The 20,569-nt window shown below is 37.3% G+C and overlaps 2 protein-coding genes and 1 long non-coding RNA gene across 3 annotated transcripts in view; 1 reads left to right on the top strand and 2 right to left on the bottom strand.

Moving 5' to 3' along the window:
* Nucleotides 1–348: 348 nt before the first annotated feature.
* LOC149948454 (uncharacterized) lies at nt 349–2,214 on the bottom strand. Its single transcript, XM_090171077.1, has 2 exons — nt 2,023–2,214; nt 349–1,869 (listed from the first exon to the last, which is right to left on the bottom strand). The coding sequence occupies exons 1-2, from the start codon at nt 2,212–2,214 to the stop codon at nt 349–351; spliced, it is 1,713 nt and encodes a 570-aa protein (XP_090027203.1).
* A 9,049-nt stretch (nt 2,215–11,263) lies between these two features.
* Nucleotides 11,264–11,717, top strand: LOC149948453 (uncharacterized). Its single transcript, XR_016480272.1, has 3 exons — nt 11,264–11,338; nt 11,416–11,521; nt 11,606–11,717. It is a non-coding gene; the product is annotated as an uncharacterized LOC149948453 (long non-coding RNA).
* Nucleotides 11,718–18,402: 6,685 nt separating this feature from the next.
* LOC149948447 (core alpha-(1,3)-fucosyltransferase-like) overlaps nt 18,403–20,569 on the bottom strand; it is a 142,105-nt gene continuing 139,938 nt past the window's right edge. Inside the window, exon 6 of the mRNA XM_090173471.1 lies at nt 18,403–19,581. Within this exon, the coding sequence (XP_090029597.1) occupies nt 19,206–19,581 (376 nt within the window). The 3' untranslated portion in view covers nt 18,403–19,205. The remainder of the gene's footprint in view (nt 19,582–20,569) is intronic.

Genomic DNA, 20,569 nt, shown 5'->3' with positions numbered 1-20,569 from the left:
CGTTTGATACACGGTGATCCCACCCAATCTTGACACGAATATTGCCCGACATTCCCACCAAAAAGTTCAAAACAACATCGTAAATATTTTCAGTGACAATAGTCACTGACAGTTAAAATATTTTTAGCAACTTCTAAAGTTGCCCATCGGCACGATAATTTTTAAAGGAGAATCGAAAATAAAGAAAAGGGTTGGAGTTCCCGAGCGGTCATTAAGGGGGGGGGGGGGCGCAAAGGAACCACTTAGAGCCTCGAGGCCCTTACTTCTCTGTCCCGCGCGACTTCTGAGAACTGGGCACCCCACGACTTCCTCTTCCCTTGAAAAGCGTAGGGGGGGGGGGGGCATGTTTTACAAAGGTATATGGTAAATGAAAAATAGATATAAAAATGAAGTTAAATATAAAAATAACGTAACAGCTGCTGGTGTAAAATGGAGTCCTAGGTTCTTGATGGTTTCGTCGTTGTTGATTCGAAGGGGTCCTTGAATTTCGCGTAGCTCTGAAGAAATTGATTCCAATAATGCAGGATCATTTGAGGCCCATTTTCTTAGTTCGAATCCAGCTTCAGCTGTCGATTTGATCAGTTGCTTTTGGAGTTCCAAACCTTCGGAGGTCATGAATGCGCCAGTCATTAAGTCATCCATATAAAAATCTTCAGAGAGAGCTCCTGATGCCAACGGGTAGACTTGTTCCGTGTCCCGAGACAGCTGTTGAAGTATCTTGGTCGCCAAGTACGGTGCTGATGCTGTCTCGTAGGTAACGGTCAATAGGCGATACTCTTGGATTGGACTCGTATGATCTGGTCTCCAGAGAATTCGTTGCCAGTCGGTGTCCTCTGGATGCATTAGAATCTGACGGTACATTTTGGCGATATCTGCCGTTATAACGATGGGGTACGATCGAAAGCGCATTAGCAGAGTGACCAGATTGACTTGCAGTCTAGGTCCTACAAGTAGAATGTCGTTGAGGGATAGGCCGGTGGATGTCTTGGCCGATGCATCGAAGACGACTCGCAGTTTCGTTGTACTGCTTGATTCCTTAATGATAGCGTGATGAGGCACGAGCTCCATGTGTTTCATGTCGCGATACTCCTCCATGAATTTATGATATTGATCTAGAAGAGACGAATCTGCCTGTAAGCGTCGTTCAATACTCGACAGTCTTCGGATGGCTGTTTTCCTAGAGTGTCCCAACTCCGTGGGCGCTGTTTTAAACGGCAACCGAACTGTAAACCTTCCAGTCTGATCTCGGGAATACGTGTGTTTGAAGTTACGTTCGTATAGTCTTTCTTCGGACGTTAGCATTTTCCTTGGGATTAGCTCTTCCAATGCACAAAATTTGGACAACTGTTCATCTAAGGTGCAGGAGTGAACGTTTCTCGATGAAGACCACATGCTTGAGTGGTTAGGACGTAATTCACCGCCGATAGCCCAGCCAAAGATCGTCTTGAATGCCACCGGGATTTTCCCTTTGCCCATCCGTTTGCCGTCTTCGACGACCTCGAAGTATACATCAGCTCCCAGCATTACGTCCATGGAACCAGGAATATGACAGGTGGAATCGGCCAGTGATAACCCTTGTAGGTGATGCCAGTAACTTGGGTTGAATGGTAGACTCGGTAAATCTTCTGTTATCTTGTGGAGAATGAGCGCTTCGACGGATATCGTGGTGTCACTTCCAGTTTTGATCTGCAGTTGGACGCTGCCCGATACCAGAGGCACCAATACCACCGATAGAAACGTTTTATCGACTTCGTTTGAGATGCAATTGCCGTACGCTTTGTTCTGTGATGAACGTTGCTTGAGAGGCGGAGTCCAACAGTGCTCGTAGTGACTTGTACTGCCCCGTCTGTCCCATGATCTCAATTTTAGCTGTTGGCAAAATGACTTGACACTCCCTTGAGATATTTGATGCCATCAGGGTTTGTTTCCGTGACACATGAGTCTTGATCGTAGAACTCGTGTACCTTGGACCTTCGGTGTCTCGGTGTAGTAGCGTATTGTGTTTCAAATTGCAACGCTTACAGGCTCCCGTTTGGACCCAGTTAACGATAGTTCCCATTGGCGTCTAGACTCCGTGTCGAGTTTCTCTTTGACGACGTAGAGAAGAAACGCATCCCAGTGTTGGACCGGCTCCTGAAGGACCTTCAACGATCTCATACATTTTGACGTGGTATCGATGAGACAGCGTAGAGCCGTTGCACTCTCTTCCTTCATTGACGCCTGTCTGAAGAGGCGTTTTACATGTGCATCCACAATTTCTCTTGTATTGTTAAATCGGTTGTTGAGGATGTCACATGCTTCAGCGTAGTTTCCGTCTGTTAACTGGAGCAGAAACACCACCCCAGTTGTAAGGCAGTTATCGAAGCAGTTAGATCGTCAACAGGAAGCGTCGTGAATCGCGTTAAAAGCTCTTCTGGATTCGATACGATATTTATCGCGCCAGGGTATTCCTTTAAAGGGCATATAACCTACAAAGCAATTTTTATCGAAGATCCATTCAATTTTTACAAATTTCCCTGTACAGTGGCGCCGAACGTTTCCAAAGCCAAAGGCAAGAGCGGCCAGAGCTGCAAATGTTGGTGTTCCACACCAAATACCTGAGGTTATATTCCCTTTAAGGGAATTTCTGCCAAATAAACCTTTTACGACGCGAAGACATTCCAGAACTAAAGGAGTGGCTTAAAAGGAATGCCACGATATTCAAAATGAAATGGCTCTGGTAAAATTTAGCGAGAGGTTGTCTCGGAGATTCAAGAATGCCTCATCGTTGACGAGACTCGCGATATTAGTGGGTATGAGCGAGTAGCCAATTGTGCGCGAATTGCGAAGGTTTTCGAGCAAACGGAGTGGTTTCTCGGTTTATACGAAACGTCATCTATAACCGGAAACACATTAACAACATCATAAAAGACGACTTTACTCGTTTTCATTTGTCTATTTATCACCTCTGTGGTTAGTGTTATGATGGGGCTAAGACGCAAATAGAAAATGATCAACCTCTCGCGTTTTACTTCATTTTAGCAATCACAGTTTAAATTTGGCATTGTAAGATACTGTAAAGGGGAAACACGGGATTTTTTTAATACCGTACGCAAGACGTACGATACACTATGTTCCGAAACGCCCAAAAAACGGCTAAAATTCCCCATAGAATATTTAAAAAAACTTTTTGCTTATTATGAATCAGTGTAAAATCAGATTTCACCCACAGAAATTTCTATTCTCTGCGACCCCTGGCGGCGAAACTAGCCCCCCTGGCGGAATATCGCAACAACACTTATCACAATCTGTAGTTTTCCATCGGGCTAGTCATTTTTAAAATTTTCAGAATTTTTCCACTGCCCAATTTGTTGCCGCCACCGTAAGAAAAGTGAAAAACCCCATTTTCGTCCATGTTGGTAGAGGTTTTTCTCAAAAACCCGCAGGTACCTTTTCAAAAGTTTAACGACGTCTCCTAGTACAATACCCCAACATTACGTTGTAATTACTTTCACGCGTTGATCTCCGCGCATTTTAAAGAAAAATTCGTTTGAAATTTAAAAAGAATATTTCTAAAATAGCCCAAAAACCGCCAAAGTTTTGGGCTAGCTTTGGCTGAAAAAAAATAAGTTAGTTTTTTGAAACCAAATGTTTCATTCGTGTACCTGGCTTTATTCAGTTTTATTTTTCCATGTTACAATGTAAAGAGTAAGACTAACGCCTTATTTGCATATATATTCTTAATTATCGAGTTCCATTTCTTGAACTTTTTCGAGCGTGTAACTCTCGATCCTTGCGATATAATTTGTTTCGGGACTCGCCTGCATGTTCGCTTAACATGCCCATAGGCAAAGTCGAACTTTGAATTATTTCTTGACCATGCAGGCGAGTCCCGAAACAAATTATATCGCAAGGATCGAGAGTTACACGCTCGAAAAAGTTCAAGAATTGACAATTTAACAGATATATTCAATAGAGCTATGGACTCTTCTGATCCAATTGTCTCCAACTATTCATTACAAAAGAGGCTAGAAAAACGAAGCGCCATTCACCTTCCGAAAGCCGCGCTAGAATTACTTAAAGAACCCGACGAACCGCCATTTCCAAACAATGTATTTTCTTCAAACGAATCAACTGATATCTCTGACGAGGACCAATTCCTTGAAGACTTCACTAGAAACACATTGAATAATATTCTATTAGAAATAGAAGATGAAATGGAACTCGATAATTAAGAATATATATGCAAATAAGGCGTTAGTCTTACTCTTTACATTGTAACATGGAAAAATAAAACTGAATAAAGCCAGGTACACGAATGAAACATTTGGTTTCAAAAAACTAACTTATTTTTTTTCAGCCAAAGCTAGCCCAAAACTTTGGCGGTTTTTGGGCTATTTTAGAAATATTCTTTTTAAATTTCAAACGAATTTTTCTTTAAAATGCGCGGAGATCAACGCGTGAAAGTAATTACAACGTAATGTTGGGGTATTGTACTAGGAGACGTCGTTAAACTTTTGAAAAGGTACCTGCGGGTTTTTGAGAAAAACCTCTACCAACATGGACGAAAATGGGGTTTTTCACTTTTCTTACGGTGGCGGCAACAAATTGGGCAGTGGAAAAATTCTGAAAATTTTAAAAATGACTAGCCCGATGGTAAACTACAGATTGTGATAAGTGTTGTTGCGATATTCCGCCAGGGGGGCTAGTTTCGCCGCCAGGGGTCGCAGAGAATAGAAATTTCTGTGGGTGAAATCTGATTTTACACTGATTCATAATATGCAAAAAGTTTTTTTAAAATATTCTATGGGGAATTTTAGCCGTTTTTTGGGCGTTTCGGAACATAGTGCGATAGTTTGAAATTTTCAAATAAAATAATTTATTCGTTAAAAAAACCTGATACTATTTCAATCTACATTCCGCCTAAACCAAATAGAAAGATGAATTATACGCTAGATTTTTTCCTAATTTTCCCTGTACCTTCACTACTGTGTTTTATATCCGAAACATTTTTTTGGCCTAAAATCTGCAGTCAAGGTCAAACCCAAAAGCGGGCGAGGTTTTTTAACTACGTGTTTTTGATCTTTTAAAATTTTAACTCGCCGCTCTGTTGGATGCCCTCTCAGCCGAAGTCGGGCAAAAAAAAATGGGCCGAAATCATTTTAGTTTTCACCCGATATAATTAAAAAATAAATTTATTTTCGGCCCATTCTTTTTGTCCGACTTCGGCTGAGTAGGACGTAGACAAGATGATTTCCCGGGTCGAAAATCACGTTTCCGTTTTCAGTTTTCACACAATCGCTTCACGCTTTGAGCTTTTATCAAGTTTTATCTTTTAATTCCCAAATGCTCCGCTTTGCTGTGGGCGGCTTATTTTCCTCTTCCAAATACGGAAGTATTTGCTGGAACTTGATGTTAAAGGAAATTTTTTCTGTTGTTGATGCTGGGTTTATTGTCACCTTGACACTTGTGTTGGACTTTGCGATGGTGGTTGGAAGCCGAGATGTCGGAAAATGAAAAATCTAACCAGAAATCCTGTGAGTGGCTTAGCTTATAGAGATGGGAAACTAAACCGATAACGCGCCCAGGAAAATCCAAGCATCAGCGACGCCCTGCGGACTGGAGAAAATGGGCCTTTCCAACCGACAATTTAGACGCAAAAATTTAAAACGCATTTTAGTATCGAAAATAAATCTTTCATTCGAGTTTATTTCTTTAAAATAGTTTGAAAATGCCTGGACTTTATTGTTCAGCACTTTACTGTCACACTTTTAAAGAAAAACGGCGTAATTCTTTACTGAAGTTTTCAAGGGATGATTTAACGAAAGTTATTTTTGTTAGGCCTAGCACCAACAGCTATAACTACAACATTTTCAAATGAAATGTAAAAATTACTTATGGATAAATGATAAATGTACTAATTTAAAAAAAAACTGTTTAAATTATCGTAGCAATCAGTCAATCAATAATTTGTAAAATAAAATAAAAATCGAACTACTATAGTTACGTAATAAAAGTGTAATTAAAAATATTAATTAAAATTTACAGGCACGACATGTTTCGCAATCTGTTCAGAGGCATAATCAGGTCTGATTTGGCTTAATACTAATCCAAGATTCTCGTGATATCGCCAGAGATACTGACAATATAGAGATATGAAACTCCGCCTGAAAAGCGACCCCCGGAATTTTAAAAAAATCCTGAGCGGAGCGACGCCTACCGGCCGGGAGAAAGCGCATTTTTCGAAATCCCAAACAGCGGATTTCAGACGCAAAAATTTATATACGCGTTTTGACTTAGAAATTATCAATAGAGAAATATGCCTGGAAGCAATTGTTCTGTAAAATTTTGTAACAGTTCTAAAGAAAAGCAAAGGATCTCCTTGTTTAAGTTTCCAAAAGAGAAAGAACGGTGGGAAAAATTAATTAATATCTCTTTTTTAGGCCTATCTTTAATATGTTGTTTGTCAATAAACTTAGCGCTGAGAAATGGCTGATAAATATCGGAAGAAGCGATCTTTATTTGAAAGATGCGATACATAATAAAATATGCGCCCTACATTTTGAGGATTCTTGTTTTAAAAATAGTAAAACAAAAAACAGACTGACATCAAACGCTATTCCAACAATATTTTCAAATGAATTTAAGCCAACAAGTAAAAATTGAGTTTTAAGTATTGTTTATTTATAAGTTAATTTAAATGAATCATATTTCCCAAGGGAATGATAATTTAGCTAGTTGCTCAAACGTAAAGGTTCCGGAGAACTTAGTAGAAAATGATATTAAGGACTGTCATAAAACAACTGGTACGATGAAATTTATACATTAGTAACGAGGTCATAAGTTAAAACTCAATTTTCAAATAGAATCTAGTAAACGGTCTGTAGAAATGGTGGAAGAGCGCAACAATAGACCTACAAAAAGGACCTGTGTTTCAGTTATAGCAAGTTCCAGCGAAACTATATCTACAGAACAGGATTGTAAATAGTTTTATTCGAAACAACTCTATTAAATTTTAACATGATTTTCTTTATTAGTGGAAATTCCTACAATTGAAATTCAGCAGGCTACTAAACCTAATATCGAGACAAAGTCAAATAAAACAACCGCAAACAAAATGGTTCAAGTAGCGGATTTGAAAACCTATGCAAACAAAAATAATCAAACAGAAAATAGCAAAACATATGAAAACAAAAAGGTTCAAGCCGCTGGATTTAAGACAAAAAAGGAAACATCACATTTAAGAACTATAAGCAAACAGAAATCTAAAATAAAAAGGTTGCAATTGAAAATCAAAAAACTAAATGGAAAGTTGGCAAGTAACGTACACACGGGTCAAAACACAGCTACAAATTTCCTTTCAGACATTGCTAAAGACATTTTTGACTCTGAGCTTAAGTTAAAATCTAGAAAAGCAAGAGGCAGGCGATACACAAGTAAAATAAAAAGTTGGGCGTTATCCTTGTACTATCATAGCCCTCAGGCATATCGTCAATGGCAAAATGTTCTGTGCCTACCAACAAAGAGAACCTTACAAAAATGGTTATCTAAGAGTGAGATCAAGCCAGGGTTTGATGTTAACGTGATTCATGCTATAAAAGCTAGATTTGAAAACAAACCAGCAAGTGAAAGGTTATGCTTAGTAGCATTTGATGAAATGAGTCTCACAGAAGGACTAATGTATAACGTCAAAGATGATCAAGTAGATGGTTTTGTAGATTATGGCCCAATAGGTCGCACTAATGAATATGCAAACCAAGCGTTAGTTGAAGGGTTTAAAAAGCAAATGGAAACAACCTGTAGGTTTTTTTTGACGAAAGATTCCTGTCCGGCTGAAAATTTGAAGCTTTTGCTTGAAGAATGCCTAGCCCACTTGAAAAATGTTGGCCTTATAGTTAAAGCAATTGTCTGTGATCAAGGACCAAACAATCAAGCCTTGTTCAAAAATTTTGGAATTAGCTCCAAACAACCATTTCTTACCATTGAAGGATAAAATATTTTCTTTTTCTTTGACGTGCCCCACTTGCTCAAGAGTGTCCGAAATAACTTGCAGCGATATATTTTCATAATTGATGGTGTTCCAGTCAAATGGGATTACCTTCGAAAATTTTATGACATTGATGTTAAATTAGGTAAATTTCGAGCTGCCTACAAGTTAAAGAAAAAACATTTGGATTTACCAGCATTTTCAAAGATGAAAGTATCTCTAGCTGCACAAGTATTTAGTAAAAGTGTTGCGAATGGCATGGAAGCTGCAATTGGTACAGCGGAATTGCCGTTAGAAGCATGTCACACTGCTGAGTTTGTAGACCGAATGAATGATTTATTCGACTGTTGCAACAGTCGACAGATCCATCATAAAAATCAATACAAGAGACCAATGAATGATTGCTCTATGCATGAAAAGATATTTCAAGAAGCTTTGACCTGGCTAGATAAATGGAAAATCCAAGGTTGTAGATCTAAAATTTTGCCATGCATTGAGGGCTGGAAGTTATCTATCTGCAGTATGTTAATGATTTGGAAGGACCTGAAAATAAATTATGGATTTAAATATCTATTAACTGGAAAAATTTCTCAGGACTTTCTTGAGAATTTGTTTGGCTCCATTAGATTAAAGGGAGGTTGCAGAGATCACCCTACACCACAGCATTTCAGAAGTTCTTATAGAAGTGCATCGGTTAACTCACTCCTCAAACCATCAAATGCCAACTGTTGCGATGATATGGAAGAATTCCTTCTTAACATTGACTCATATAAGACCCATATAATAATTCCAGATGATTATGATGAAAGTCTTCCATCAGCAAATAATTATTATCCCAGGGCATGTTCGGAGGAAGACTTTCAAATTTGTGAAAGTTCACTTGAAAGCCAAGGGCCTGGAAAACAAAACATACTATCTTATATTTCAGGATATGTCTTATCACGTTGTAATAAAAACCACAATTGTGAATCATGCAAAACCAAACTTGTAGATGAAAAACAAACACTCAACCAGTCAAATATATTAGCATCATTTAAGTCTCGTGATACATCAACATTCAGTGGCTTGACAATACCAACTGAAAGATTCCTGAGCTACGTATCAGAGATCAATGACAAGTTTGATACACTTTTCCCAATGGTAATACACATGAATAAAGTCAAAGAGAGGATTACCAGAATTATTTCAAAAGATGATATGCATCAGCATGTTCCATGTGTTGATTACTTGAAAGAAATAATCAATTTTTTTGTACAACTTTCCATTCGTAGTACATTGGAAAAGCATAATTTAAACCATAAGTATGACAAAGCCCAGAAACGTCTAGATCGCAAATTACTTAAGGTCCAACATTAACAAATACTTACCAAACATTTTAGTCGTTAACCATTTCGATAACATATACTTGGATTAATAATATTCCAATTATTTATCCCAGAAATACCCTTGGATTGATGATCATTAATTAACCTCTGAGCCTGATTCTAGTAACAAAGGTCTAAAATAACAAACAAAAATAGTTAATATATGAACGTTCTTAAAATAATTAAATATAATTAATTAAAAACTTACTTTTTATCTTATCTTAATAAATTATATTGAAAATCCTCTAAGCAATCGTATTTCTTTATTAAAGCTGCACATATGATTCATTGAATTTCATTCACACATAAACCTACTACAAATAAACACGTGAAGAAAAAGATTTATCCCGGTTGATAGATGGCGCCGACGTTAACGAAACAAAAAGGGGTCGCAGCGATGTATAGGGAGTTTCATATCTCTATATTGTCAGTATCTCTGATATCGCCATTCTAGAAAGTTCCGTTTACGATCTGCATCTCAAAAGTGATCCTATCCACAGGGTTAGTGGATAGTGTGCCTGTAAATTTTAATTAATATTTTTAATTACACTTTTATTACGTAACTAAAGTAGTTCGATTTTATTTTATTTTACTATCATATACGTAAGTAGCCATCTCCTCAAATCAATAGTTTTACAATATACTTGGTTCATATACTTTTGATCATAAAAAATTTAAATTAAAGTGAAATTTCAGTTTCAACTTGGTTTCTCCTTCGTTGGCCAGCGTTAATCCATAGAAACGTACGTAAACAACTAAAATCGTGCTTCAACATATGGTTTATAGCATATGTAACATAATTTCTCATAAGTATGCCACTGTACCTTTATTCCATTCAAAAATCTTCACAAACGGTTTGTTTCACCACGAACCAGTAAAAAGGTGGACTAAGTTAGATTTTAACCTTTTTATTAATCCTAGTAATTTTGGAAGTCACACTATTGGCTACTAACATATTTATTTCAGCCAATGGAAAACCTCTAAATTGAGAAGTAATTTTTTGCGTCGGAATTTTAGTCAGCCCAATGTAGCTTTATTGAAATTTATAAACTCGGTTTGTGCGGATGAAGTTAAATAATGAGTAGTTTAGAAAAATAAAAGGTTGGGGAAAAGGACCAATACGGTTCAGTGGTCGTCGAAGTGGGATGTTCCACCACCGTTTTTAAAACCCATACCGAGCCTAGAAGAGTTAGGCCTAGGCTCAAAAGAATCTGCAAAGACCCCAACCCAGGCCCGTACATGGGGGGGCGCCAGGGGATGCTCAGCGCCCCCAAATGAGTACTTGAGCATCCCCAATTTACTAATTTCATAGGTGGGGAGATAAAAATTACTCAAGGCATTGGCACCCCCAAAAAGAATTTGAGCGCCCCCGAGTTTTGGCGGCTGTGTACGGGCCTGCCCCAACCTTGTAGATGCCCCAGAAAAACTCAACCTGAATTTCAACTATTTTTTCCAATAAACCTGCTTCTTTTATTTGACAATGCAAATTTATTTTAGAACGTGAGTCTCCGAAAATTTCATTAATTTGCAAATTCATTGCATTAACAGAACTTGACACTATATTGTATCTCATTTTAACTACTAAGCCTTGGTTGTTCCAACAGGTTTGTTTACTAAAATAATGGCCGTCGATTTATCAGACGTAGAGCTAATTGTGCGATGGCATAATCGGCATTTGAGATCATAGAGATAGAAAATAAGTAGAGCCCCAATGAAATCTGAGGGTTTGTTCCGCGCTGCTATCCCCCTTCACGAGCTATGCGTTATAGGGAAGAAATACGTGGCGCCACAAACGGCCATCTAAGAAACTAAACTCCCTTTGTGGCAACCAGCTGGGCTCTATGACGTCATTGCAGAATGTAAACAACGTCGATACTTCGAGAGAAAAAAACAGGATACTGTATTTAAAATACAGTATCCTTGATTAAATACAATTATCAATCATAATAATATATTTCTGATAGACTGGCATTGCATACAAAATTGTCCTTGGAAAAGGATTATAGTGGTAAGTTTTCTTCGAACTGCTTCTTTTGACTATATCATTGTGTATCTGCTGAATTTTCTTAATCTTATATTTACAAGTATCCTATGGGGACTTTCCAATGGCCGTTGATAGCCACAGCCATAAATACAAGGGCTGATGTGTCTTGAGTTTACGAATCCGGAAAATTCATTTCCTGTCCATTCAGTATGTTTCTTGATTGACGTTTCATCAATAGATAACGCTATTAAAAGTTAATGATCTGATTTGTCACTCACATTTTTAATGTAGTTAAAACTTGGAACGATTTTGTTTATCCATTCTTGTAGAGGGTTGGGATGTGGTAAACAAAGGTGTTTTCTCAAGAAATCGTTTGCTTTCGGAGAATCAAAATGAACTGTCATGTCAAAGCTTCGTAGTTCAATCCAGTTTGGTGTAAAAATTTAAACAGTTCTATTGAAGTTGGACCAAATCTTTCGTCTAAATTCAATAAAAGCTTTCGTTTTCTCATTTCATGAAGAGTTTTTTAAAGATGAATCATCTTCAATCTCGTCCATTTCAGTAGATTCAAAATCCATCCATACAGACTAAAAATTTTAAATAACATTAATCACGGAATAAAACTATTTTCTTCAGTGTATTCTTTATCTGAGGATGACACTTCTAACTCGGGAGTGTCGAGACCGTAGAACGTTTCATATTGGACATCCGAAGACTTTTTGGGAGTTTCAATGCTTCCGTGCAACAGTAGGTGCTAGATGTATATTATTAATCTCGAGTGTCTCCGAACTGACCAAATAATTATGTTAGCTGTAAGTCTGCTATAAAGTTGTTTTTGTATATACCGATATCACCGGATATCACTAATATTATTAAACCCTTAAAATGGTATACTTTTCTCCCAGTTTTGTTGAATCTCAAGGGAAAATACAATTTGGAACTTCACAAGCTTACATAAGTACTCTAATTAAATTCTTATAATTCATTCAAAATTGTATGTAAAACAAGTTATATTTCAAACTTCAAAAAAATTTACTTTATTTATGATAATAAAGCCTATTACAAGTTGAAACTTCCTTAGAGCCTAAAAAGTTTGGCTTTCAATAGCTGTAGTTAGTTTCTCACGCCTATTTCGTTGCCTGAAAGCAAAATCCACGTAACTTCTTAAGACTTGTGTATATAGTTACGTGGATGTTGCTTTCAGGCGACGATTTCTAGTTCCTCCAGAACGGTGTGGTGGCGCTACGAGCTTCTTCCCTATAACGCATGCGACGGGGGGGATGAAATTTCCATAACAGAAAGCAGCTCTTTTTTCCCCCTGTCTGGGCCTCTACTTATTTTCTATCTCTATGTTTCAGATTCGATGACGTCAAATATTACATCAAATATAATAATAATAAATAATAATAATAATCAGCTAGGCTAATACCCAAGGCACCACCTTAGGCTCAAGTCATCTAGCGACTTATAATGCCTTTAAACAGGTGGCCGGGTTACAATGCGTAGGAGGGTGGTAGCAAGCCCTTCATGCTACGCGAGCCAACAGCTCCCTACACTAACTATTACCGTTAACCTACACAAGTTTTTAAGGAAGGGGAAACCGAAGAGCTCGGGGGAAAACCCCTTAAACCAGTGGGGAGAGAACTTGCAAACTCAACGCGGAAGGAGTTGTTCCGAGTTTTCACCCAGTGCCACAAGCTGGGATCGAACCCGGCTCCTCTTACTGCGAGGCGTAAGTGCTAACCACTCCGCCACCCCACCAAATATGACGTCAAATATTACGTAGAGTACGAATGACGCAATATCTGTGAAACAAACCGTTAGTGAAGAAATAGAGCTAGTGGCATACTTATAGGTAATTATGTTACATATGTTTATAGGCTTTGTCGGTTTCAAACGAGATCACGCGTAACTTGGTTAAAAGTTTTCCCCCGCCACATTGAAATTAATGTAAAGTTGGCGATAATCAAACGTTAATTAATCTACCAAATGATATAAGAAATATTCCACTGACAATTTTTTCCGTTTATATGAACTTAAATGTAATATTAAATCGTCTTGAAAAAACGTTTACCGCTTTATAACATTCAAAAATAATATTTTTAACGCGCCATGTAGATAATCGAACAGCTGCTCGTCTAGGTAAAGTTTGCGTTGTCAACTCGCGTATTAGAAAGCAAAATGAGATTTTAGAAAGTAGGTTGTAATTCGGAACGATATTAATACTTTTCGCGAATTTTGTCATCAGTGATTTATAAATATGATTTGAAATAAGTTTCAAGGTTTATTTAAAATCTAGTTTCATAACTTTTCATCCATTGGTTTGTTCACAATGTATCTTTTAAGTAGACGAAAATTGTAACGCGGTGAATCTTTCCCAGTCTTTAAGCCTCGGTTTAATCTACCACGTATTTTGGAACGGAAAAACCCGAGTACTATCGTTAAATGATGGCGAACGTTAATCGTAATACGAAACAAATAACGAAATAGTGGGATTTTTTCGTTAAATGGACTTAGAACCTATTTTAAAGAATCGACGTATAGAAAAGGTCAAGTTCTTTTGGTAGGCAATCGTATATTTAACGTTAGGGAAACAGTTAAAGAAGACTGCTCAGTAGTTTAAGAGCAATGCATACGAGAGACTAAAAAGGTCTACCATATAACAATTACTGTAAGTAATTTAATTTTAATTGTCATATAATTTCGTTAAAATATTACTCTAGGTTGTACAAGATAGAAGTATTTAAATTTCACCGGGAATCACCGCTCTCTCCCTAAATGTTTATCTAGGCATACGCGTGAACTTTGAGCCCGCCTTTTTATAAAATAAAACGATAAAATATATCTTAAAAGCTTTTTTTAGGTTTCTTTTTAATTCATTTATTATGGAAAAATGTTAATCAAATATTTTTTCTAAAAACGATTTGTTAATTTACTTTAAATCATGGCTAGCTCGCCCCTAGAGGCGCTGTGCGTCAATCGCTCGTACTCTATGTGGCGAATTTACCAAAATTCAAGGCCAAGATTGCTTATTAAATATTTTTTTATTAAAAGATTTTAATATATTTTCGAGATAACACTTTCGTAGGTCGAAATCGTAAAGATGGTATTCTTGGTTTAGTACACGCATGAATGTATTGATTTCAACCTTGAATATCGACCCGCATTAGGTAGTCTAGCCTCAGTCGCTAAGATGGGAGGGGCTTAGTTATTATGACGTTGGTCACGCGCTGCCGCTCAAAAATTGAACCGCCAAGGCTTAGCATTAAATTTTGTTTCTAAAATTTTAATACACGTCTTTTTGATTGAACGAAAATAGGTAAGAATGTTATTAATAAATTCTTTTATATATGATTATCAAGTAATTTGTTTGCCTGTCTCCTGATTGGCTTAAGTGATTATGTAAAACGCAGAAAGGCCAATCACCGGCCATCTTAGCCCAAGATGTGAAGCAGCGGTGTTAAGCATAATACTGGAGGAAATGAAGAATCTCGTTATTACGGTATCATCTTCAATGAGACTACGGACATAGCGCACATCGCCCAACTGAGTTTAACTGCGAGATATGTCGATGGTGGCGGCCAATACATGAAAGATTTTTGGGTTGCGTTGACATCTATAAAGACAATGATTGTAGTAGCAGCATCCATAAAGACAATGATTGTAGTAGCAACATCCATAAAGACAATGATTGTAGTAGCAACATCCATAAAGACAATGATTGTAGTAGCAGCATCCATAAAGACAATGATTGTAGTAGCAACATCCATAAAGACAATGATTGTAGTAGCAGCATCCATAAAGACAATGATTGTAGTAGCAACATCCATAAAGACAATGATTGTAGTAGCAACATCCATAAAGACAATGATTGTAGTAGCAACATCCATAAAGACAATGATTGTAGTAGCAGCATTGACGATGAACCAGAAGAGCGCGGCCTTACTGGTGAGCTTTTGGGTGCTACTATTCTAAGGAGAATGGAAAGCCATTCTCTGTCACTGGAGAACTGTGTGGATACAGGCTGTGATGGTTGCTCAGTTAATATGTCAGAATTGAAAGGAGCTGTAACTACAATAAAAAAGAAAGCTATCAACGCCCAAGTCATCAGCTCAACCTCGCTGTCTCTCGTAGTTGCAGAGTTACAAGTGTGAGAAACGCACTTGGTACTATTGAAGAAGTAGTAGCGTTCTTCACAGCGTCTAGCAAGCGGTTCGCGACATTGAAGAGTCGCCTAAAACAATCGCCAGTACCGTATTTCCGACTAAGTCAACCTAGGCCGTGGCCTAGGGGCCCATCCTTGGAAGGGGCCCTCCAGTGACCGTAATTACTGTATTCGAAGGCAGAAATCTATAATATCAATCGTAATTTATATTGGAGAAATTCCTAATTACCAAATTTTCTAACTGGCAGTTTACGGACGCAGCCTTAAATCGCAATGTTGCATAATTATCGCACATTTAGTCGACGATTGTTAAGAGCTTTTATTTAGTAATATAACCTGGAAATTCAGGCACAGCCTAGTTCCAGGGATAAGAGTAAATGCAGCGCGTGAAAAGGGGGCCCAGACTCCTTATCTGCCTATGGGCCCAGGATCTCTAAGTCCGGCCCTAACAATCGCTGCAGTTACATTGTCAAACGAGATGATTTGATGCTGTTATTCAATTCGCGGTTGATCTCGGAACAGTCTGTAAAGTTCTTCAAGAAATACATCATTGGAGGAAATAATTGCTTGTCTACCCGTATCTATTGCCACAGTAGAGAAAGGTTTTTCAACCTTGCGGCGTACAATGACATGGCTGAGGTCGACAATGGAAGAGGATCGACTTAATGGCTTAGCTCTGTTGAACACTCACCTTGATATTGATTGTCCTATCGTTTAAAGAAGAGAACGCAAATTATTATTTTGGTAAGGGATTATTATTAAAAATTAATAATAATAATAATAATAATATAATTAATTTCATATTATTTTGGTCTTGTATGTGTGTTTTTATTCGGTTGATTGTAGTTCTTGTCTTGGAAACAGTTTGAATATAGCTTTCTTAAGCTTTGCACGTGACTTTATGAATTTTTATTACACCCATAGCTCAAGATGTCTTTTAGCACCCCCCCCCCCCCTTGACTATTTTCTGTATTCACCACTGCGGTGAAATGAATACATTCACGGTACATGATCTTTGGTTGTATTTGGCTGGGCTACTTTTGTTGGTTAAAATTTTTGGGTTCTGATTTTTAAGTCTTGATTTTAAACATTTTAGTTGATTTCCTACACGCATTAAAAGTTAAAAAACTTTCGTGTCGTTTAGTCTTAATCACTTTTTGGTCCAACCAAGAATGTATTTTTGACGCTCGATTTTGGATAGTTAGGTCATTTCCCCTGTCACATCACCCGCGCGTGCTTCAATCGCGAGCTTCCGGGTCAGAGATCCTATATAGCTACGCTAAGGGAGATATGAAACTCTACGCTAGAGCAATGGTTAAATCGCGTACAGTGACTCTACCCCCTTTTTTCCCTTTGCTACGCCAGCGCCTCCGTGGCAAGGAGTAAAAATATTTATTCCCTAAAAATTATCACGTGTTTCTGGTTAGTTTTACTCCATTCCACTAGACGGCGCCACGATACGGGTTTACGGTCCCCGCCCCTTTACATATTTCTAACTAAATGCGGTATCAGTCGTGTGTTTAAAACGTATTTAAATTAATACATTCTTGGACAAAATGAGAACCAAAATAATTTTTTTGGCTGCTTGTGGTTTTCTCGTGTTATTTCATTTCGGGTAAATAAAGTATCAGCCATTTCTCAATAAAGCTGAACTTAATAAAGAGGAGCTCAAACTAATCATTTCATAATATAAACGTTGAAAACATAACGTTTTGGTGCGTTCGAAAATTTTAATTTCACGTTTAATCTAATAGGTGTTTCTATAAAATAAATCAATAAAAAAATTAAATGTATAAAATGTTTTCCCCCGCGTCACGAGCTTAAGCTTTTTAGTGCTTTATTGGCACGCGCGTTTCGCACGTCGACTTCAAATACCAAAATCTTTATCGACTCGAGCGCGCGCTCTCTAACTTTAGCTAGTGACGTAGAAAAAACATTTAAACGTGACCTAACTTATTTTATAGAAACACCTATTAAATCATATCATACCTCGAACCATCCACATTCTGAATTTCCGATTCCCACTGAAAGCGTTTAGCTTTGGTAGGTGACATCACGGTGTTGCGTTCACATTGTTTGACAGAGCAAGACTCCTTACCTTTACTCCATGGCCATTCAAAGAAACAATCTTGTCAGAAGTAACATAATAATCATAAGTATGACAATGAACGATTTCGGAAGATTAAACTTCTTTTTGTCAGTGGCAAAATTCCTGCTACCGTAGGTGGTTTCTTATCGCTTGTTGTTGGATTTCGGAGTAGGGTAAGAAGGGTAAGACTATGACGTCCTTTTACTCCTATTCTGTGGTGGAGAATAGTTTGAGTTGGCGTAAAAAACGTTTTTTCCAAAATGCCTGCCTGTGGCTTTTAGCAGACGACAAAATCAGATTAACTCTCTTTAAAACTCATTTTCAGAAGGAGTAAAAAGAGTAGCCCTAATACTCTGGAACAAGCGAATAGTTTATGGGCCGGAGTAAATCTCATCCCTGAACCACCTATTATGTTACTGTGATAGCCAAAAATATGAGTGAAAACCCGTTTAGGTTAGGTAATGTTTATAATAGCCAATTTTATGTTGCCATAAATTTTTTTTCGTTATTTTGCTTGCAATTATTACCATTGAAACCATTTCAATTTTCAATAAGCCTTTGCTGATCTTTCTATTCGGCTGTCGGCAGCGAATTCTCAAAGTTCTTACCCTCGTAATGATTTATAAGGTCATTGGCGAAACAGACTATCAATAGAGAGTTTCGGCAAACGTCTACCAATCTCCTAAACTTTGCAGAATTTATAACTACTACGTTACTTTCGATCCTATCTTATCTTTATTTTCTAGTCTTAGAATTAAACGGTAAATGAGGGGTAATTATGAGTAATAAATAATTTATTTATATCACAACATGAATTGTATTAAGTTTCGGTAAAGAGGTCTAAATGAATGAACCGACTAACATTTGAATTTTATTATCATTTGCTATAAAAGCTAGAGTTAGCAAATGGCTCAGTAGTCGCGTATATTTAACAGTTTATTTTTCTCTTATATCTATATCAATTTGGTTATTTAACTTACAAAGCCATAAGCTCTATCTTCTCGCGTTGACTACGAAGATATTTGAATCACCTTTTGCGAGAAAAAAAACTTACTTGTCATGGATTGAATTCAACGTTAGCGAGAACCTTTAAAATTGCAATTTATTTAAAGTTGCCATTCATTTTATTTTGATCCGTATCTTTACCATATGTAAAATAACTATCAATTCGGTCTCCCTGTTTTGGTTTATATTTTTTGCAATTGTATAAAATATTTATTCGAGTAGCCATCCTAAACTATATTATTGAATTATTAACTATTAACCATAATTGGCAAATGCAAACGGATTTCTTTGATAGTTGATAAGAAAATGGGATTTTGTTATTTTTTTTGTCTAAAATTAACCAATTTCGAGTTGGTTTTTATTGAAATATACGCGTATTTGTGACAATTTTTTAAAATTATTGGAATGGTTACGGAATCACAGGTTTCATTTCGTAATTAAAAATAACTTATTATATTCACGCCCCTTTTAAATGGTCGTGAAAAGTTAAATGTCAATTAAAAAAAATTAAACTTACAATCGTTAAGGAATATAATACAAAGAAAAAGAAAATGACTTGGAAAAAGATTTTTGACTATTTTGTAATTTCCCCGTGATATTTCGCGCATCTTTGGATAGATGTCGCTAGGCGTTTACTTCCGCGCGTTGAGTTCGACTTCATTGCCAGATGGCGCGTTATTCGGGACGCGAGTGGCCCATTTATCGGACACGCAAGTTCCGGAACCCGCCCACCAATTGTGAAGGTCTTTATAGGAATGAGGACGCAGTGGGTTTTCCGCGTGTAACAAGGCGCACAAACGGCACCAAAAAAACGTATTGATAAATTCTCCAGTTTCTTTCCACCTGAAATAATCGTTGTACAAAGTTGTGTTTTTCGCTAATAGATGGAGGTATTCGGCTAGCTCCTTGGGCGAGGGGAACTCCTCCACGTGAATGTAGCTTTTGTAGGGGGCGTTACGCGCGTAGTCTTCTGGCCTGGCACCCATGACAATTGGCAGGACGTTGCGGCTACGAATTATTCAAAATTGATGTCAGTATGTTCGTTTCAACGTTATTCCGCGTTACGATGTTAATTAAGAAAAGGAACTGACAAGGAGACATCCCGAGTAGTTTCTCCCCAATTTTTCTCAAACTCGGGGGTTAAGTGGATCTTTATGTGTCTTGAAAGCTCCTAAAGGGAAAAGTTTCAATGGCTATTCGTTTTTCCATGGCAACCAAAAATGTTCACGGCTTGTATTTAATTGATTTAACCAAATTTTATCGATTTCACCCAATTCAGAGTTCGTACGAAAATTTCTGATCTAAAATCCCTGAATTTTCCAGGTTATCCCTGACCAATTTTTACCAATATTCCTGATCTTTTTGGTTATATTTTTGGACATTTTTTTATTATTTTAGGTCAAAATTTTTTTGCTAATGTGTGGTTTGGCTGACTAACTAAAATCCCTGATTTATCCCTGACTTTCTACGAAATTATTTAAATCCCTGACTTATCCCTGACATTTTTTCTCCATTTTAGAGATCCCTGACTTATCCAGGTTTTCCAGGATATCCAGGCTCTGTACGAACCCTGCAATTTTATCGATTTCTTCCAATTTTATCGATGGCCCCCATTTGTTTTACCAAAATTTAATTTTTTTAATTTTTTACAAACCGTGATTTTCCATGTTATTTTACGTAGAGAAAGTTTAAATTTTGAGTTGTGAAAAACATTTTTGGTTGGCATGACAAAACGAATGGCTATTGAAACTTTTCACTTCAGGAGCTTTCAAAGTACATATAGGTCTACCCAACCCCAGAGTTTGAAAAAAATCGGGGTGAAACACCTCGGGATGGAGCCTTGTTAGTTTTCATGATTATTCTTCTTAAAGGGAGTGTGAACTAATTCGAAAAATCGACTTTTATTTAACGTAACTAGCGCCAACTACATCTTCTGTTAAATCTAGTGGGGTGACGGAATTGGTAAGCACTTTCGGCTCGCAGCGAGAGGAGCCGT

Source organism: Leiobunum rupestre, chromosome 4, assembly GCF_980474605.1.
Source record: "Leiobunum rupestre chromosome 4, qqLeiRupe1.1.hap1, whole genome shotgun sequence".
NCBI classification, from domain to species: Eukaryota; Metazoa; Arthropoda; class Arachnida; order Opiliones; family Sclerosomatidae; genus Leiobunum; species Leiobunum rupestre.
The sequence above is the reverse complement of the archived record's forward strand: the minus strand, read 5'-3'. Positions and strand labels throughout refer to the sequence as shown.